The sequence below is a fragment of the Ovis canadensis genome, chromosome 3, assembly GCF_042477335.2.
Source record: "Ovis canadensis isolate MfBH-ARS-UI-01 breed Bighorn chromosome 3, ARS-UI_OviCan_v2, whole genome shotgun sequence".
NCBI lineage: Eukaryota > Metazoa > Chordata > Mammalia > Artiodactyla > Bovidae > Ovis > Ovis canadensis.
In genome coordinates, this window is record NC_091247.1 from 159223636 (window position 1) to 159244394 (window position 20759).

The 20759-nt window shown below is 42.2% G+C and overlaps 1 protein-coding gene across 11 annotated transcripts in view; it reads left to right on the top strand.

Annotated features, from left to right (window-relative positions):
• The window catches only part of GRIP1 (glutamate receptor interacting protein 1), a 762378-nt gene that overhangs the window by 694243 nt on the left and 47376 nt on the right, over positions 1–20759 (top strand). For all 11 annotated transcript variants that reach the window (XM_069584696.1, XM_069584697.1, XM_069584701.1 and 8 more), the window contains 3 exons: positions 6850–6994; positions 9549–9688; positions 9857–10048. In XM_069584696.1, the coding sequence (XP_069440797.1) occupies positions 6850–6994; positions 9549–9688; positions 9857–10048 (477 nt within the window). The remainder of the gene's footprint in view (positions 1–6849; positions 6995–9548; positions 9689–9856; positions 10049–20759) is intronic.

Here is a 20759-nt window from a genome sequence, read left to right on the forward strand (position 1 = left end):
GCTGAGCAGAACAAACAAGTTGGCTGGCCCCCTTTCACGTCTTTCATTAATAGTGGTAAACCTTCTGTTGTGATATAGAAGCCGTTTATAATATCATTAACATCTGTTTAGGCTCTCTTTGCAACTTCCTGGTGATCCACATTCTTCCTTCTCAGAAAGTTTCTGTTCTGGTTTAACACTCCAGTTGCTCCTTTCTTAGCTGGAACAGCCTCAAGGAGAGAGCATCTTGGAGGGTTTCCACCTCCAAAATGGTCTGAGCATAAATGGCAGTTATCACCCTCTTCGCAAGCTGCAGGGCTGTACAGCTGCCAGTTGGGCCGCTGCCCGAGAAGGCAGATGGATTTGGAAGTGCAGCCTGCAGCTAACTCCAGCAGCTCAGGCTTTATTCTCACTCTTTGAATGAGCTTGATTGCGTTTGCATCACCTTGGAGAAGGAAACTAGACCTTGGAGCAGCCAGAAGGGTGACTCACAAGGCTAGGAACCTGTAACTGGCTGCTAACGGGTATTTGTCCTTTTGCTCATTTGTTCAGGCACTTACTGGAGTCTCTGTGATGCTAAGCATAGTTCTAGGCTCTGGGCACGTGAGGACGAAAAATACTTTACACATGCTGGTGTATATGTCAGTCCTGATCTCCCAGCCCAGCCCATCCTTCCTTCCCCTGCTGTGTCCTCTTCATCTGCGTCGTTATTCCTGTCCTGCATGTGGGTTCTTCTGTAGTGGGTCTCTAGATCCAGCACGTATATGTTAACATATGATACTTGGTCTTCTCTTTCAGCTTTCCTTCGCTCTGTATGACAGACTCTGGGTCCATCCACGTCTCTGCAAGTGACCCAGTTTCTTTCCTTTCTATGGCTAAGTAATATTCCATCACATATACGCACCACGTCTTCTTTACCCATTCGTCTGTCAGTAGACATTTAGGTTGCTTCCGTGTGTAAAATAGATGGCTCGTGGGAACCTGCTGTGTAGCACAGATAGCTCAGCTCAGTGCTCTGTGAGGACCTAGATGGGTGGGGAGGTGAGGGTGGGAGGGAAGCACAAGAGAGAGGGGCTATATGTATACATATAGCTGATCCACTTCATTGTACAGCAGAAACTAACACAACATTGTAAAACAATTATATTCCAGTAAAAAAAAAAAAAGCAAACATGAATTTTCAAGGTGATCCTATTCTGATGAAGGAGACATGTAGAGAGAGAATTACAACCCAGAGTGGAAAGTATATACTAGACCATGAGTTCCCAATGGGGGCAAAAATTGGTTTTCAGGTAGAAAGGAAAAGAATCTGAACAAAAAAGGTATATATGTATGTATAACTGAATCACTTTGCTATATACCTGAAACTAACATAACATTGTAAATGAGCTATATTTGATTTTTTAAAAGTTGGTTTTCAGGGAGAAAAGAATCTTAAATATTACATTACAATGGTGTGTGACCCTCCAAAGCTCAACCTGACTGAACCTTATTCCTTTCTGTTTAATTTCTTTAATTAGGAAGAATTTAAATTCAATTTTTCTTCTCAGTGGGAAGAGAGGAGGCAAAAAAAAATTATAAAGAAGTATGGGAATACTGCAAGAATAGTTAAGGGCTGTAGGATCTCATGGAAAAGGTCTCTAGTCTCAGCTAAAGAGCCTGGAAGGTTTGCAGAAAGATAAGACAGCTAAGCCATGTTCTAAAGTGAGGGTAGGCAGCTATTAAAAGGAATGAAATAATGTCATTTGCAGCAACACGGGATGGACCTAGAGATTGTCATACTGAGTGAAGTGAGTCAGGAAAGGAGAAATATCATATGACACCCCTTATATGTGCAATCTAAAAAGAGATGATACTAATGAACTTACAAAACAAAGAGACTCACGGACTTAAGAGAACTAACATGGTTGCTAGGGGTGGGGGGGATGGAAAGAAAGGATAATTGGGGAGTTTGGAATGGACATGTACACACTGTTATGTTTAAAATGGATAGCCAACAAGGACCTACTCTATAGCACATGGAACTCTGTTCGATGTTTGTGGCTGCCTGGACGGGAGGGAAATTTGGGGGAGAATAGATACATGTATACGTATGGTTGAGTTCCTTTGTTGTTCACCTGAAACTGTCATAACATTGTTAATCAGCTATACCCCAATACAAAATAAAAAGCCTAAAAGTTTGTAGAAAGTGAGAATAAAATTCTCCAGAGGAAGGAAGATGTCTGTGCCCAAGGAGTAACATGTGTAAGATTAAAGATGCAAGACAAGTGCTTTTCAAAGGGACCATTGGGGAGAGAATTAGATTGGATTGGAATGGGAAAGGATGGCAGAAGACATAGAGGCTTCAGCCCTGTTCATGCCAAGAGGTTGCATTTTATTCTTCAGTAATCGGGGAACTAATGGAAAGCTTTAAGGAAGAGAGAGCCACATATTCAGATTTATCGCTTTCAGAATATTCTGAGAAGGAAAAAGAAAGAATTCAGTGTTGACAGGGCTGGTGAAAATAGATGTGGCAGAGAAGGACAAAGACTGGATCTTAAGTAGGAAAACAATTTAGGGAAAAGCCATTGCTATCAGCAACTGGGCAGAGCTGAGATGGGGCCTCCTGAAGAGCACGTGGCACCCTGCTTGGTGGGCAGGTGGCTCATAGGATCTGGTTGCTGTTGTTTAGTCACTAGGTTGTGTCTGACTCTTTGTGACCCTGGGGACTGTAGTCCACCAGGTTCCTCTGTCCATAGGATTTTCCAGGCAGGAATACCAGAGTGGATTGTCAGGAGATCTTCCTTCCCCAGGGATCGAACCAGTGTCTCCTACATTGGCAGGCAGATTCTTTACTGTTGTGCCACCAAAACCTTAATTGGATGGGCCTGGATGGGAGGGGAGTTTCGGGGAGAATGGATACATGTATATGTATGCCTGAGTCCAATTTGTTGTCCGTCTGAAACTATCACAGCATTGTTAATAAGCTATAATTCAATATAAAATAAAAAGTTTTAAAAGTAAATTAAAAAGTAATATGAAAATATATTTTAAAAATAAAGACTGTGTAATGAACCATCCTACATCACGTAGCATTAATAGCTATTAACTTGGAATCAACCTTGCTTTAGATCTACTCCCACCCTAATTTCCTCATCCCACCCATACACTGAATTATTTTGAAGAAATTTTAGACATCATATCATTGCATGTTGCAAATATTATTAATGTATGCCTAAACAATACTCTTGTAAAAGACTTCTAAAATTCATAACTTAGTATCATCACAATAGCAATAATTTTTCAGTTCAGTTGCTCAGTCATGTCCGCCTCTTTGTGACCCCATGGACTGCAGTATTCCAGGCTTCCCTGTCCATCACCAACTCCTGGGGCTTACTCAAACTCATGTCCATTGCATCAGTGATGCCACCCAACCATCTCATCCTCTGTGGTCCCCTTCTCTTCCTGCCTTCAGTCTTTCCCAGCATCGAGGTCTTTTCCAATGAGTCAATTCTTCGCATCAGGTAGCCAAAGTATTGGAGTTTCAGCTTCAGCATCAGTCCTTCCAATGAATATTCAGGACTGATTTCCTTTAGGATTGACTGGGTTGGAGCTCCTTTTTAGTCCAAGGGACTCTCAAAAGTCTTCTACAACACCACAGTTCAAAAGCATCAATTCTTCGATGCTCAGCTTTCTTTATAGTTTGACTCTCACATCCATACATGACCACTGGAAAAACCATAGATTTGACTAGCCACACCTTTGTCAGCAAAGTAATGTCTCAGCTTTTTAATATGCTCTCTAAGTTGATCATAGCTTTTCTTCCAAGGAGCAAGCGTCTTTGAATTTCATGGCTGCAGTCACCATCTGCAGTGATTTTGGAGACCCCCAAAATAAAAGTCTCTCATTGTTTCCATTGTTTCCCCATCTATTTGCCATGAAGTGATGGGACCGGATGCCATGATCTTAGTTTTTTTAATGCTGAGTTTTAAGCCAGGTTTTTCACTCTCCTCTTTCACCTTCATCAAGAGGCTTCATCAAAACGCTCTTGAGTTCTTTGCTTTCTGCCGTGAATGTGGTATCATCTGCATAACTGATATTTCTCCCAGCCGTCTTGATTCCAGCTTGTGCTTCATCCAGCCCAGCATTTCGCATGGAGTACTCTGCATATAAGTTAAATAAGCAGGGTGACAATATACAGCCTTGACGAACTCCTTTCCCAATTTGGAGCCAGTCTTTACTCAATGTTCCTGTCTCCCTGATTTTCATATACATGGATAGAAAAGTTTTTCTAAAAACAGTTGTCTAAATTAGAATCCAAAAAGATGTATTCATTGCGTTTGGTTGTAATGTTTCTTAAATCTTTCAAGCTTTTGTTTCCAAGGGTTTATTTGTTGAATAAATCAGAAATCAGCTACATTCTTGACATTGTCTAAATATAGCATCACATCTTCATTAATATACTGCCATTTTCTTGACTTGCATCTCATCACTATTTAAACTCATTGAGTACCCTAATAAGTGCCTTTTGTTATTGAAACACCTCAGCTGCCTGATTAAAAGTGTCCCCCTACATAAAGTGGCCTGAAACTGTCCTAAACATGGCTACTCCTTTCCTGGTGTTATTTTGTCATCTTAGTTTTACAAGTTGCAAAATTGTCCAGAAATAACACAGGGCACTTGCTATTACGTGGGTTCAGATAACTGGGTTAACTGAAGAACAAGCTAACTGGAGTCAGTTTCTCTCCAACCTCCTAGAGAGTGGGACTGCACCCAGCTCAGCTTCCTACAGGCCAGCAGTTGGTTTCATCTGGACTGAAGTTTCAATGGAAACCACACAGATTTCTGGGCTCTGGGCAGCTGGGTTCCATGTACTTGGTAACTGGCATTTCCCACAACTCCCGTAAAGAGCTGAGATCCAGAATGCTTGGTGCCCATTGACATGCCAGTGTTCATGCTTACCCTATAAGGAAGAAGGGCAGTAAAACGGCCAGATCTTCCCACTGGCAGGCACATCAGAGTGCCTCCTCGATAGCATTTACTGTACCAAGGTTTACTAATCAAATGACTCACCTAGAATTTTATGCAGAATATAGTTGTTGGCAGAGACTGCAAAGTACGTGTACTCTTCCAGTAATACCCTAATCGTTTATGTAAAACCCAGCTCTGATGGGTAATGATATGTCACAGTGTAGAAAAAGTTAGACCTGTGACTCTGCCTCCATTTTTGGTTACTCTGTATCCTGGTGTTTCTCTCAGCAGCTGCTTGGCAGGCCATCACCAGCCTATAGACCACAAGTAAAATAGAACCCTGGAAGAAGTGTGTAAACCACCAAATAGAGCTGTTGAAGGCTTGATGTGGAGGATTCTCAGCTGCCAGTATAAATTTGAGTCTAACGTTGAAGATGTTTATACCCTAGGTGTTGATTTAAGCATTGCCATGTGGGAGATGGTTTTTATTCTCTTTGTATAGAGTTTCTTCTGAGTAGATGGAGCAGTGAGGAAGTAGAGGTGATGGGTACATCCCCAAACTCCTAAACTGGCCACAAGTGAAGACAGTGCTGGCTGGAGAGTCCACATCGCTTCCTACATTTCTCTACAGACCTTTCTATTTTATATTCATTGTAATTCTTCACTGCACACACAGATAATTGAATTGTTAATTCAAGCTTTTCTATTCCTCCTATTTTAGGGCCTCATATCATAAATGAACAGCTGCTCATTGCAGAAATGTGACTGTGTTAATGCTTCACTGGGATACAGCTTGACTATAAAAGCTGACTATTTTGTTAAAGTGTCTACTGAACCATTTCATTGTATCCTTTGGTACAGCAATGAACAACTCCTTAACCATTCACAGCTCCCAGGCCCAAGGAATAAAACAAGAAATACTCAGAATGTTTTGTTTCAGCATGTCATCAGCAAATAAAACCCTCTGAATTCTGAGACTTCATATTTGCAACCTTGACGCTGTCAAAACACCCAACCATGTTGAAGGTGTCCCATGATATCTTTCAAGCCAAGGCTTCAAGCAGACCATACTCACAAATATTTTCCTTCATACTAACATTAAATGGTAAAAATTAGGTCACTACAGTGTGGTAACATGGTATATACTACTGAAATGTTATTTACATGACTTCTAGTCTCAAGAACAGAGGGGAGAAAAATCATTCAAACCTGTATTTTGGGAAAAGAATCTAAAAAAGAGTGGATATATGTTTAACTGAATCACTGCTTTACAACTGAGATGAACACAACATTGTAAATCAGCTACAACAAACAATTTTTTAAAAACCCTCTGTTTGAATATCTGTGTATTTGTGAATATTCGCATTTTAAGACACAGTCAATGAAAAGATAGATAAGGGGCTGCAGATTTCCAAGCCCCACTTAACCATGCATATATTAAAGTTTGCTCTAACCATGAGTAAAATTAACTTTCCTCTATTGAGAGTTAGCTTGCTTGTAAAGCCTGAAAACAGGGATTGCATGGCCCAATCTCTTTGTTTACTGCATGACTCTCTCCACCCATGTTGCCTCCTTAGCTATGTGTTCAGTGCCCAGATATTTATGACACACTCACAAAACACTAGGCAAGCACTGTGCAAGGCAGGAACACCATATTAAAGTGCCAGCTGGGTAGCTCTCTCACAGGTTTAAAACATAAGTCATTAGGCAGAGAACCCCTTCCTAGACCCTTGATGACAGCAGCACCCCATATTAGAATTTACAGCCAAGTAAGGAAATGCTACTTCCCAAAATAATTATTTTCTGAGACATAATGCTTTGATGATGATGTTTTGAATTTATTTCACGTATGAAGATATGTGTCTTTTTACTGTGCTTCTTCCAAAGAAACCAATTATGATTCATTGGCATTTACTGCAGATGAACAAGAAAGTTCCGGAGCAATTATTTACACCGTGGAGCTGAAGCGCTACGGGGGGCCTCTTGGCATCACAATTTCAGGAACTGAAGAGCCGTTTGATCCTATAATCATTTCAAGCCTCACTAAAGGGGGATTAGCTGAAAGGTACCGTTTGAATCAACTGCTACAATTACCTGTGTCTGAAACGGGTTTCCTTCCTCACCGCCGCATAAAAACATGCTTCCCTCTCCAGCTTGTTTATCTGTTGACTTTTTAAAATCGGCACAAAGGATTGATTTTAGAGTTTGAGAACTCTCAGGCAGAGCTCTGACTTGAAGGGCATCTTGTAAGCAGTTAAAAAGTGTGCTGGGCTTAGCCTTGATATTAGTCTCCAGAAACGTATAAACTGACCACAGTCGACTAGAGGTAAATTTATCTTGTGTCCATTTTGAGGAGGAGACTAAAGTTCAAGGAGGTTAAAAGGCTTGTCTGATTCAATTCAGCCAGTGTTTACAGAGCCTCTGTTACCTGACAGGTACTCGGCTTAGCTGCTGAGAGAATGACTGGCATAAGCTTCGTCTTCAAAGATTTCAGACAGCAGTGTGGGGACCTAAGAAGATCTTGAAGTTTGGAATGCCCATTGGTCCCTTTGGCAGTTTGCTTCTGTCTGCATGCATCCCACCACCACCTCTCACACTTCTTTCTTTCCAAGACAATGTTGAGGGACATATTCCAAATGCCATAACCAGATCTATCCTCCAGTAACCTAGCTCAGGTGTACACATACATTGCTCCTGCTGACACTTGAAGACAATGGTTTGCAAAATAGAGGTGCAGCAGCACAGAATTTTGGAGCTGCAAGGCACCTCAGAAATCAGCTCATCCAGCATCCTCATCTGGTAGGTGAGGGCACTGCTGCCGCTGCTGCTGCTGCTGCTAAGTCACTTCAGTCGTGTCCGACTCTGTGCGACCCCATAGATGGCTGCCCACTACGCTCCTCTGTCCCTGGGATTCTCCAGGCAAAAATACTAGAGTGGGTTGCCATTTGGTCTGATGAAATTTTGCATTCTGATGTTGACAGAGACACCTGTGACATGGTACCCTCCAGCCATCCCCCCATCCTAGGTTTCATCTGTTAAGAGAGACAAGAGGGAATGATTAATATTGACCTGGTTTGGCAACCTCCTAGTCAAGTGTTCTATGGCTTACAGTATGGCTCTTCCATAAACTGGAGATTTGTTTTGGTCAGATCTTAGTTCCCCAACCAGGGGTTGAACCCAGGCCACAGCAGTGAAAGCGTGAGTCCTACCATTGGACTGCCAGGGAACTCCCTGGAGACTCTTTATGAAAGAATGAATTGATTTTTTTTTCAGGAAAAAAATATTTCTCAAGAGTAGATGCATCAGTAGACTCGTTAGGCAGCCCCTTATAACCTGTGTGACCCAGTGTCACCAACGATGCCCACCACCCCCAGAGCAGGCTGGGGTCAGATCACTCAGGCACGAGCAGCCTGTGAGTTGGCTTCCTTCACTCGTGTGTTTAAAGTGAACCAGCACCACAGAGGCTAGCACATGGGATTCCCACTCTATGTCCTTCAGCCCAAGAGATCTGAAAGCGTAAACCTTTCCTAGGGGGACTTCCCTGGTAGTCCAGTGGTTAAGACTTCAAGCTCCAACTGCAAGGGACGTGGGTTTGATCCCTGATTGGGGAACTAGGATCCCACATGCCGCATGGTGGCCAAAAAATAAAACTGAACCTTTCCTGAGTTTGACTGCTTTGAGTCTGTTCCTTCCCTACCTGTGCTTCCAAACAAAGATAGATATAGTGAACATCAGAATTATAACTTCCAGTCTGCTAGTTCAGAATTGAGTGAGGATGGGAAGAGAAGGGGAAACATTAAAGGTTTCTCTGCTGATCAGTAAATTAATTTTCTTTTTCCACATTTCAGGCAGAACGTTAATGCCTTTACATGTGTTTTCCTATTTAGTCCTCAGAGCTTCCCTGTGAGATGATTTTCTTCATTGTAGTGATGAGGAAACTGACACCTAGACAGGTGAAAATAAAGTGCCCAAGTCACACGGCTGGTAGGTGACAGAATTGCCATCAAACAAATTGGTTCCTGGGACCTTTCTGGGAGTTCAGTGGTTAGGACTCTGCACTTTCACTACTGGGGGCACAGTTTCGATCCCTGCGAACTGGGATCTAAGATCCTGCAAGCCACGTGACACGGCCACAGGAAAAAAAAAAATGTATTGATTCCTGAGTTCAACCTTTTCAATCCTTGGAATCGCCACCAGGGTCTTTTGTCTAAGCCTTGCTTCCAGTAAGCTGGGACACTGATTGTGTTCAACATTTCTAAGTCTGTAGAAAGAAGGACTGCTCCATGTTAAACATCACTGTGTTGATTGACCAATATTGTTTGTTTCCTTGGGATTTTGCAGAGTGTTATCAGCTAACTCTACTTTCTTGGAATTTAAAAACACACAAGTCTTTTTTAAAAACTAATTAAAACATTTTTTTTAACTGTATTTGAAACTGAAAAGTAATTCACAACGGAAGCAGTCATCTTATAACATTGCCCAGGAGACAGCAAGGAGTGACGTCGAGAGACCCTTGCCAAGTCTTTACTGTTGTGAATATATGAAGCATGTCAGGGAATTTGCATTCAGTAGCATTCAGGGATTATTTCTGCCTTTCCTATTGTTATTTGGTGTTTCAGAACTGGTGCGATCCACATAGGAGACCGGATCCTAGCCATCAACAGCAGCAGCTTAAAGGGGAAGCCTCTGAGTGAAGCCATCCATTTGTTACAGATGGCGGGAGAGACTGTCACCTTGAAAATTAAGAAGCAGACAGATGGTGAGTGGATCAAGAGCCACAATTAAGGATTTCCAGTGCATTTCCTTCCCTAAAAGAATGTGCAAATATCTACGTGTGTATTTCTGGGGAAATGACTCTTCAGCCAGGGGGTGTTGGCATATCTTTGTATTTATATTTACTCTGATACTTAAGCTCTTTTCCTTAAAGCCCAATCAGCATCAAGTCCCAAGAAATTCCCTGTTGCCAGCCACTTGAGTGACCTGGGAGATGTGGAGGACCCATCTCCAGCACAGAAGCCAAGCAAACTCAGTGACACATACCCCTCCACTGTGCCCAGCGTGGACAGTGCCGTGGATTCATGGGATGGCTCTGGAATAGAAAGCAGCTATGGGAATCAAGGTATGTCCTAGCCATGGGGAACCGGAGATTTATCATTGGTGAAGCTCATGTTTCTCAAAGATCCACCTTTTGCTCTAAGAAAAGAATATTCTACTTGTGTCTACATGAATGCAAACATAGCAAACACATTGAATATCGTGGCCTTGAATTTCCTCCTCTTTAATGCTAAACAGTTATGATCATCTATTCAACGCTAGGAGACCCCCGTTAGATCTACTGCTGTCCAAGTGTTCGATCCAGGGCTTGTTCTTCAAGCATAGATTAATATGAGGCAAACCACACGATATGTTGGGTCAATGAAGACCAGCTGCATTTTCTTACTTTTTCAGCAAGCTCTGCACAAAGATGGAATAGAGAATGCTGGAGGCATGCAAGGAGATGAGCCAAAGATTTGTGACCCCATTTATTCCTGCCTCTTCCTGACTTTTCATAGCAACTTGTAGGGGTTTCCTCCAGTACTCATCCTTAGAGTTTTCTATACTGTTAATCCTAGTATGAAAAGTGAAAGTTGCTCAGTCGTGTTCAACTCTTTGCAACCCCATGGACTATACAGTCCATGGGATTCTCCAGGCCAGAATACTGGAGTGGGTAGCCATTCCCTTCTCAAGGGGAATCTTCCCAACGCAGGGAATGAACCCAGGTCTCCTGCATTGCAGGAAGATTCTTTACCAGCTGAGCCACGAGGGAAGCCCTAATCATAGTATGCAAACGTATATAGTAGTTTTTCTTCACAAACCTCATCTTCATGTGATGAAGTGTAACCTGTATGAAAATTTAAACCTCAGAACAGATTCTGAGTACCAAAAAGCATTAGAAGACAGAATATAAACACTTATTTAATTTATTTTTTTTAATATTTATGTATTTATTTGGCTGTGCCGGGTCTTAGTTATGGCACATGGGATCTGTAGTTGCGGCATGTGGGATCTAGTTATCTCACCAAGGGTTGAACCCTTGCTACTTCCGTTGGGAGTGCAGAGCCTTAGCCTCTGGACCACCAGGGAAGTCCATAAGGCTTCTTTTAAAAATATGTTTCCTTCTCAATGATACTTAGCATCCAAAGAGAAGTGAATCAAAAACTCTCTGTATTCTCATCTAAGCTTTGTGTGTGTGTTGCGCTAATCATTCAGGTCTGTCCGACTCTTTGCGACCTTACCGTCTCTCTAATGCTCTGTATAAATTCCAGCCTCCTTTTCTGCTCAAATAGATAAATGGTTTGGAGAACACATGTGTGGATGAGGGAGTTGCTTTGTACATTAGGTAACTACTTTTGAGGAGAATCTGTATCCAGTTTGCTGTCTTCCTGGTTCTAGTTTTTTCCTCTCAGCCCACTTCTGCTTATGTCACTTTCTGTTAAATCCTTTGAAGGGCGGAGAAGACAGAAAAGAAATGATATTTCAAAGTTTTCAAGTCATTACTTGTTAGAGATGACATTGGAGTTGGGTGGAAAAAATAAGACCCAAAAGAGGATTGGGGCTTTCATTTATCTGGCAAGTAACTTTTCCAAGTCCAAATACCTTGTGAAAAGTTAGCTATGCCATCAAAGAACAGATATTATTACTCCCGGTGAGTTCATGAGATCCCAGAGAGCACTCTGGATAAAGGACCCAACTCAAATTCTGTCAATGTAGACTGAAGTTTATTTATTAATGTGTTTGTTTATTGTTTATTTACTAATGTGGAAACTTTTTGTTGCACAGATTTCAGTGAGCTATTGATTATAAGGAGCTCTGCCCCTAAGTGATGTGCGAGAACTTAGCTACTCTATCCTTATACACAATAAGATCAGGCCCAGGTTTAGCATGTGGAATGTAAGGCTTGTCCCTCATTTATAAAAGATGAAGAACCATTTATTATTTAGGAGAGATTTTGAAAATTTGAAATCCTAGATGGGGAATAGTAGTCATCATAATAAGAAATTTGGCATTTATAAGTTAAAAATCATTACAGGTTTGAAGCGAGAGAACAGAGATATAGAGAAAATGGCAATTAGAACTGACATCTTACAAGATGAAGAAAAATTAATAATAATGCTTTAGAGTTTATAAAGCACTTTTACGTCACTCATTTCAAGTGATTCTTGTCAGGAACACGGAAGCTGAAACCACAGGATTTCGATGTTGGGAGCGAATTTGAAGTCAGCTGGTCTGACACCCGGGGCAGCCCTTGATGGTCTATGCAGCCTGGCTGCCTGCTGTCACACGGCATGGCCTGCAGGGCCTGCAGTGACAGCTTGCTCCCTAACTGCTAAGGCAGCTCTCCCAGCTCCCTGTACTAAGAGCTGACGGCTTGCGTTCTCACTTGTATTGAGCTGAAATGTGTCAGCATGTAGCTTCGGCCTATTAGTTCCAGTTCTGCCCTCAAGGTCATTCCGAACTAAAGCCTTCTCCACTTGACAGCCCCTCAGCTGCTCAAAGACAGCCCTCGTGCCTCTTTTGAACTTTTCCTTCTCGGAGCAAAATAGCCCCGGTTCCTTTCACTGTTCCTCACGTGACTTACTTTTGAACATCTTTATCATCCTGGGAGCCTCTCTTCTGACGATGTTCAAGTTTAACTCTGTACAAGTGTAGTGCTCAGAAAGGAAAGTCATACTACGGTCTGGCAGTCCAGAGCCACTCAAGTAACTCAAGCCTGTCAGCTTCATCCCTGGAGACTGTAGAGCCTATCAGCACAGTCTACCTCAGCATAAGAATTCTGGCGATCACTTCCTGTCACTCATTTTTTGGGGGGGCCACCCCTTGTAGCATGTGGGATCTTAGTTCCCTGCCCAGGGATCAAAGCTGTGCCCCTGCACTGGGAGTGCAGAGTCTTAACCACTGGACCCCCAGGGAAGTCCCCTGTTTGTTGCTCATCTTGAGCTTGTTGTTTACCAAGATCTCAAAGTCTGTCTTTTTCCCCCTTTCCTTGTGATATTGAGCTGAAACCTGATCTCTCCAGATAATGCTTGTGAAATTGACTTTTTAAAGGAAGGTATAGAAGCAGACCTTTTCCCCCCATGATATAGCATATTGTGAGATGTTCTCTCTCCATCCTGTCTGCGCAGCCTCTCGGCAGACCATATCTCAGGAAGACTTTTACCTTCAAGTCTATAACAGTTGTCCCATTACCAATAGGATATTGTACCTCCATTACACACATCTTCCTCTACAGGCCAGGAATTCTTTTCTCTGTGGGCACCTTTCTTATTGGTCTCTGCTTCTAGTCCAAAAATGGCAAGCTTGCCGCATGCATTCATTCAGCAAATATGTAATGACTGGTATAATAGAAGGTACATGATGGGTATAAGGTTGCACGAAGAGACAGCTTCCTGATTCTTGTGGAAGACGTTACCCAGCTGAAGGACCAGACAGTTAACAAGTACCAACAGTGTGAATTTTTACTTAATTAATGAAAAGGGAAAAAGGATGGCGTAATCAAAGCTGGTAGAGAAAAGAGTGAGTTTAAAGAAGTCTCACAGTGGGATGACTCTCAATTCTATTGATGCAGACTGTTTCTGACCTGCCTCTGGGGACCAGCTTCTTTCACACCCCTTTCTCTTGACCCTTATATTCATGTCCTTTTGCCTTATCAAGAGTTTATGCTTATGGGCCCCTTATAGCCCTTTATTCTTCCTGCAAACTCTAAGAAAAGCCTATAATTGCTTTCCTTAGAATTTGCAAAGGTCAATCAATACAAGAGGAACTGACAAAAAGGTGGAACCTGGGCTCTGTCATGCTCCTAGATAGTGAGACTCTTGTGATGTCTGTATTTCTTGACGCTTAAGTCAGGCAGTCTTATCCTGTTGTACATATTCTTTAGATAGTTCTGTCATTTGAGTTCATTTTTTTTTAGCGTTAATGAGGTATAATTGACAAAATTATATGTATTTAAGGTGTGCAATATAATGACTTGATATCTATGTATATTCTGAAATGATTACCACCAAGTTGACTACCACATCTCTCACCTCACATAGTTCCTGTGTGTGTGTGTGTGTGTGTGTGTGTGTGTGTGTGTGTGTGTGTGTTTGGTGAGAGGCTTAAGGTTTACTTTCTTTGCATCACATATACAATATAGCACTATGCCAGTTCTGATCCCCAGAAATTATCCATCTTATAAATGAAAGTTTTCATCCTTAGACCTGTATCTCTCCATTTCTCCCACCCCCCCCAATCCCTGGCAACCACATTCTACTCTCTGTTTCTATGAGTTTGGCTTTATTTTTTGATTTCACAGATAAGTAAGCTCATACAGTATTTGTCTTTTTCTCTCTGGCTTATTTCACTAGCATAATTTCCTCCAAGTTCATCCATGTTGTCGCAAATGGCGGGATTTTCTTCTTTGTCATGGCTAAGGGATTTCCCTTGTATATATACATATATCCCACATTTTATCCATTCATTCATTGGCAGGCACTTTGGTTGTTTCCATATCTTGGCTATTGTGAATAAGAATCCAATGACATAGGAGTAAAGCCATTTCTTCTATACAGATTCTGTTTCCTTCTGATATATACCCAGAAGTGGGGTTGCTAGATCCTTTTAGAGGTCATTTTGATCATTTGTATTCTCTCAGAAAAAAAGAAAGCAACTCCATTTCATTCAGTTTTTCAAATGTATTTGCTTATAATTACATAGTCTCTTGTTTGGGTCTTGTCATTTTTCCTTGGTTTCTATAACTATATTCCCAATATGGTTCTGTATCCAGTGTATCTGTCCTTTTATTCTTTTTCCCCATGATTATATTGGTAGTGGTTTATTTTTATTTAGCTTTTCTTTTGTACAAGGAACTGGTTCTTGCATTTATTTAATTTCACTCTGATTTTTTAAAAATAAGTCTTTGCTTTTAATTTAATTAATTTTATTCTGTTCTTAGATTTTGTTCTGCTTATGATTCATTTATCTCCATACTATCTTATAGTTTCATTAAAAGATGATGGTGATTTGTCAGAAAAAAACACCAACATGTACAGTCAGAGAGTCCAACTTTCCTTGAATGTAGTTCAGTTCAGTTCAATTCAGTCGCTCAGTCGTGTCCGACTCTTTGCGACCCCATGAGTCGCAGCACGCCAGGCCTCCCTGTCCATCACCAACTCCCGGAGTTCACTCAGACTCACGTCCATCGAGTCAGTGATGCCATCCAGCCATCTCATCCTCTGTCGTCCCCTTCTCCTCCTGCCCCCAATCCCTCCCAGCATCAGAGTCTTTTCCAATGAGTCAACTCTTTGCGTGAGGTGGCCAAAGTACTGGAGTTTCAGCTTTAGCATCATTCCTTCCAAAGAACACCCAGGACTGATCTCCTTTAGGATGGACTGGTTGGATCTCCTTGCAGTCCAAGGGACTCTCAAGAGTCTTCTCCAACACTGCAGTTCAAAAGCATCAATTCTTTGGCTCTCAGCTTTCTTCACAGTCCAACTCTCACATCCATACATGACCACTGGAAAAATCATAGCCTTGACTAGACGGACCTCTGTTGGCAAAGTAATGTCTCTGCTTTTCAATATGCTGTCTAGTTAGGGAACATAAAATGGTACTTGAGTAGCACAGAGCAGGAAACTCAGCAGGATTTTCCATTGAGGGAAGAGAAGGGGCATTTTTCTTTTCCATTTGTTTCCTTATCTCTATGAACTCATGTTTCATCTCCTTCAGTGATCTTGCCTTGCCCAGTTTTTCTTGAGCTCTCATGTCTATCATCTCTTGTTTTACAGAGACATGTATTTTTTAAATTTTGTGATAATATATTTGGTCATATTTATCAGTTGCTCTATAACAGTCTTTTTCTCACGAGTATCCTTCATCTGTTATTTCTTTGTTTTTCTATTCCCTCTCTCTTTTTGTAATATTAACTTAGTATATGTCTTATAGTAAGTAAGTAAGTAAGTGCAGTTGCTCAGTCATGTCCGACTCTTTGCGACCCCATGGGCTGTAGCCTACCAGGCTCCTCTGTCCATGGGATTTTCCAGGCAATAGTACTGGAGTGGATTGCCATTTCCTTCTCCAGTGGGTCTTACTGACCCAGGGATTGAACCCGGGTCTCCCGCATTGTAGACAGATGCTTTACCACCTTATAGTAGTTCCCTTTAAATTATTGCTTATCTTTAAATGCAGTGACTTTATGAATTGAAAGTGAAAAGTGAAAGTGAAAGTCGTTCACTCCTGTCCGACTCTTTGCAAGCCCATGGAATTCTCCAGACCATAATACTGGAGTGGGTAGCCTTTCCCTTCTCCAGGGAATCTTCCCAACCCAGAGATCGAACCCAGGTCTCCTACATGAAGGTCTCCTTCATGAATTGGAAGGATGCAAAATTTACCCCCAGTTCACAGTTCCTGTGATGAGTGCATTCTTTCTCTGCCAGCAGAGGGCAGCACCTTCAGGCCAATCACAATGCAGAATTTCTCTCTGCCACCCTGCCTCACTAAGATTGCCTCCTGCAGTCTGTGGCTCGTCTGGAGGTACTCTCAGCCCACCTTCCTGGCTTTTCCTTGGTACCAAATGGGCTCTAGGGCACTTTCTGTCCGCCAGTCATTGCAACCATTCTAGTGTTCCAAACAAAACATTGTTTTGCCTCATGCCGGGGCCCCTGCTTTGGAGGACTGGACTTTCTCCAACGTCTCTGGACAGGGACCTCCCTGGCAGTTCAGCGGTTAGGACTCCGTGCTTCCACCGCACGTTCTGCGGGTTCAGTCCCTGGTCTGAGAAGTAACATCCCACGTGCTGTGTGTAGTGCGGCCAAAAAAAAAAAAAGTTTCTGGTCAGAGAAACTTGGCTTCTTAACACCACCGCTCATTTGCCTTTCACTGAACTTAGTTAAGTTTCCTTATGTATTATGGTTCCCTATGTATCTAGGTTTGCTGAAGATAGAGTTTACATTCTGTTATTTGCCATCCATTTGTGTTTTGAGGTGATTTCTAAGAGAAGGTAGAACTATTCTTGCCCTGCCTTTCTAGCATTGGAGAGTGAGCCAGAGTTCACTCCAGTTTCGTCTAAACACTTTGAACATTTCTTGGCACGTGCAGTTGCAAATAGTTACACAAAAGTATGATTGGATTTTCTCATTTTTAACAAAATGGGGGCTGTAGGAAATAAATTTGGCAGGAAATTATCTGGCTGACTCTTCTATGCTAAAATTGGCTTCCAAAAATCAAATTAATGGCAGGAGCTACAATCACAAAATTGTAGAGTTGAAGACTGATCCTCAAAACCTTTTTCTGATTTTAAACTTTATGAATAAGAACCAACATTGCTTAGTTCACTTTCCTAAATTAATAGGAATGTGAATTGATAGCTACAAATTGAAGATATTTATCTGCACAGTATTGTGGTATTAAAAACAAAGTTGTATAATATTGGAGTATCCAAACTTTACAAATTTCTCTGAGGTGTAGATGCACTAAAAATAAAAACTCAGTCGTGTCCGACTCTTTGCAACCCTGTGGACTGTAGCCCACCAGGCTCCTCCGTCCATGGGATTCTCCAGGCAAGAATACTGAAGTGGGCTGTCATTTCCTTCTCCAGGGGATCTTCCCAACCCAGGGATCGAACCCAGGTCTCCCACACTGCAGGCAGACGCTTTAACCTCTGAGCTGCCAGGGAAGCCCAAAAATAAAAACTATTATACCAAAATTCCATCAACATTCAAAAGTACCTACATTTGTGAAGACCTACTTTTCATCATGCAAGTGAATAAAATTAAACTCTTAAAACACTAAAATTAAACACCTAAAATTAAACTCTTAATGAAAAAAATCTAGACTGATTTTTTTTGTCTTTTGGCCACACCTCAAGGCAGGCAAGATCTTGGTTCCCTGACCAGGGATGAAACCAGTGCCCTATGTAGTGAAAGCATGGAGTCTTATCTGCTAGACCACAGGGGTCCCTGACCTCCAGGATCTAATGCCTAATGATCTGAGGTGGAGCTAACATAATAATAATAAAAATAAAGTGCACAATAAATATAATGTGCTTGAATCATCAGGAAACCATCCCTGCCCCCCTCCCCATCCATGGCAAAACTGTCTACCATGAAACTGGTCCTTGGTGCCAAAAAGATTGGGGACTGCTGCCCAAACTGAATTTTATACCTTGTGTTACTTTGCTTGGGCTGCTGTAACAAAGCACTACACACTGGTGGCTTAAGCAACAGCAGTTCATTTTTTAAGTCCTTGCTCAGGTGTTGGCAGGTTTGCTCTCTCCTGGGGCCCCTCTGTGCTTGGTCTGCAGATGGCCACCTTCTCACTGAGCCCTCACACGGCCTTTTCTGTGTGTCCGTGCATTCCTGTGTGTGTCCACGTTTCCTCATAAGGACACTCATCCCGTGCGACCATGGTCCCACCCTCAGGGTCTCATTTAACCTTACTTACCACTGTAAAGGCCCAGTTTCCAAATAAAGTCCCATTAGGGCATCAACTTATGAGTTGGGGGGACACAATTCAGTCCATAACATACTTTGTATTACGATGCCAAGTATAAGATCAGATACTGAAACCTGGATGTGAAAGAAACAAGGAAGGAAGGGCAAAAGGGAGAGGAGGGGAAAAAAGAAAAATGAAAACGGTTTCCAGTTCTAAATAAAAAGAATAATTACTTAGGAAATGCATTCTTAATTACTTCTATCTTTCAATTTTTTAAGTGATTTTGCAGTTTAAAACTAGTTTGCAGTATCATCCCTGTTAATTTTATGTGCTTACATCATCACTCAATAAAAACAAGGGCTAATTATACTTCTGGCAATTGATTTTTCTGACACTGGGGCTGCCTCATTCATTTTATTCTTGTCATGGCTTTTAAGTTTGGCGTCCGGTGTAAAGGTGTATTCCTCAGAGCCTATTAACATCTTCTCAGCTATGGAAACCAGCCTGCCTTTACCCAAACCTAATTTCCCTGAGATAGTCTCTATTTTAACTTATGCTGTCATCACCTGCCTGCATCAGTTAAGGAGTAGATTCACTTACATAGAAAAGAAAATAGCAGGACAGTGTCTATACAAGATAGAGGGTTACTTTTCTCGCACTGTTGGAAACAGCGTGGGAAGGCAGGTAGCCCTACAGCTTCCTGCTTTCCACTATCTTGACATCTCTTACTGTTTTCACAAATGTGGGGTCCGGCTGCTCACCACTCCAAAGCCAATAAACAGGCCGGGTTGGTGGAAAGGAAAGTTTGCTTTATGTCAGATGCTGGCAACTGGAGGGGGTGAGGGTGAGCATCTGTCCAAAGGCCGACTCCCCTCCACTGACAACCAGTGGGACCAGAACTTTCAGGCAGAGGGAGGCTGCTACATGCAGAAGCGGCACAGTCAGCTCTGACTGTCATCTTCAGGTTGGTCATCGGCCATCTGACCAGTGTCGTCTTGGTTGTATTAGGTGGTCAGTCTTCAGTTCCAGGCCCAGATTGTTTCCATTTCTTTGATGCCAATTCTCAGAATTGTGGCAGCTTATGTCATGGGTATAGTCTGGTCGTCATGTAGTTAACTTCTTCCATCTGATGGGGGTTTCAGTATCTATAAGACAGCTCACAAGATATGGCTCAGAGTATGATCTATAGCCCTTGAGAAGAAACTGAAGGTCCTTGACTGTGCTTAATGTTGTTGTTCAGTCACTTAGTCACATCTGACTCTTTGCGACCCTGTGGACTGCAACATGGCAGGCTTTCCTATCCTTCACTGTCTCCCAGAGTTTGCTCAAGCTCATGTCTATTGAGTCAGTGATGCCATCTAACCATCTCATCCTCTGTTGTCCCCTTCTCCTCTTGCCCTCAATCTTTCCCAACATCAGGGTCTTTTCCAGTGAGTTGGGTTTTCAGATAGCCAAAGTATTGGAGCTTCAACTGCAGCAGCAGTCCTTCCAAGGAATATTCAGGGTTGATTTCCTTTAGTATTGACTGATTTGATCTCCTCGCTGTCCAAGGGGCTCTCAAGAGTCTTCTCCAGCACCACAGTTCAAATCCAGTAACCATGTATGGATATGAGAATTGGACCATAAGGAAGAATGAGGGCCAAAAGATTGATGCTTAATGACTACATTATTATTGTTTGGTCTCCTTTGACTGTTTTCCTTTGTTTCTGCAGATTCTCATTTCTCTGATTAAACTTATTCTTTGACTACAGTTTTCCACAGACAAAAGACAGGCAGAGGACATGGAAGTGAGGTGGGAGGGGTGCGCCAAAAACCATAGGGTTCTGCTCTGTTTTATTCGTCTCTCCATTCACTGCCATTGCCTTTGTTATAAAGCCTTCATCAGGCTTGAAACAGTTATTTCCTCAATCATCTGACTGAGCATCTTACCATTCTGTATTACTATCAGTGAGCTTTAGAAAAACTAAATCAATCAGTTCAGTTAGTTCAGTCGCTCAGTCGTATCCGGCTGTTTGCCACCCCATGAATTACAGCACGCCAGACCTCCCTGTCCATCACTAACACCGGAGTACATGCAGACTCACATCCATCGAGTCAGTGATGCCATCCAGCCATCTCATCCTCGGTCATCCCCTTCTCCTCCTGCCCCCAATCCCTCCCAGCATCAGAGTCTTTTCCAATGAGTCAACTCTTTGCATGAGGTGGCCAAAGTACTAGAGTTTCAGCTTTAGCATCATTTCTTCCAAAGAACACCCAAGACGGATCTTTAGAATGGACTGGTTGGATCTCCTTGCAGTCCAGGGGACTCTTAAGAGTCTTCTCCAACACCACAGTTCAAAAGCATCAATTCTTCGGCGCTCAGCTTTCTTCACAGTCCAACT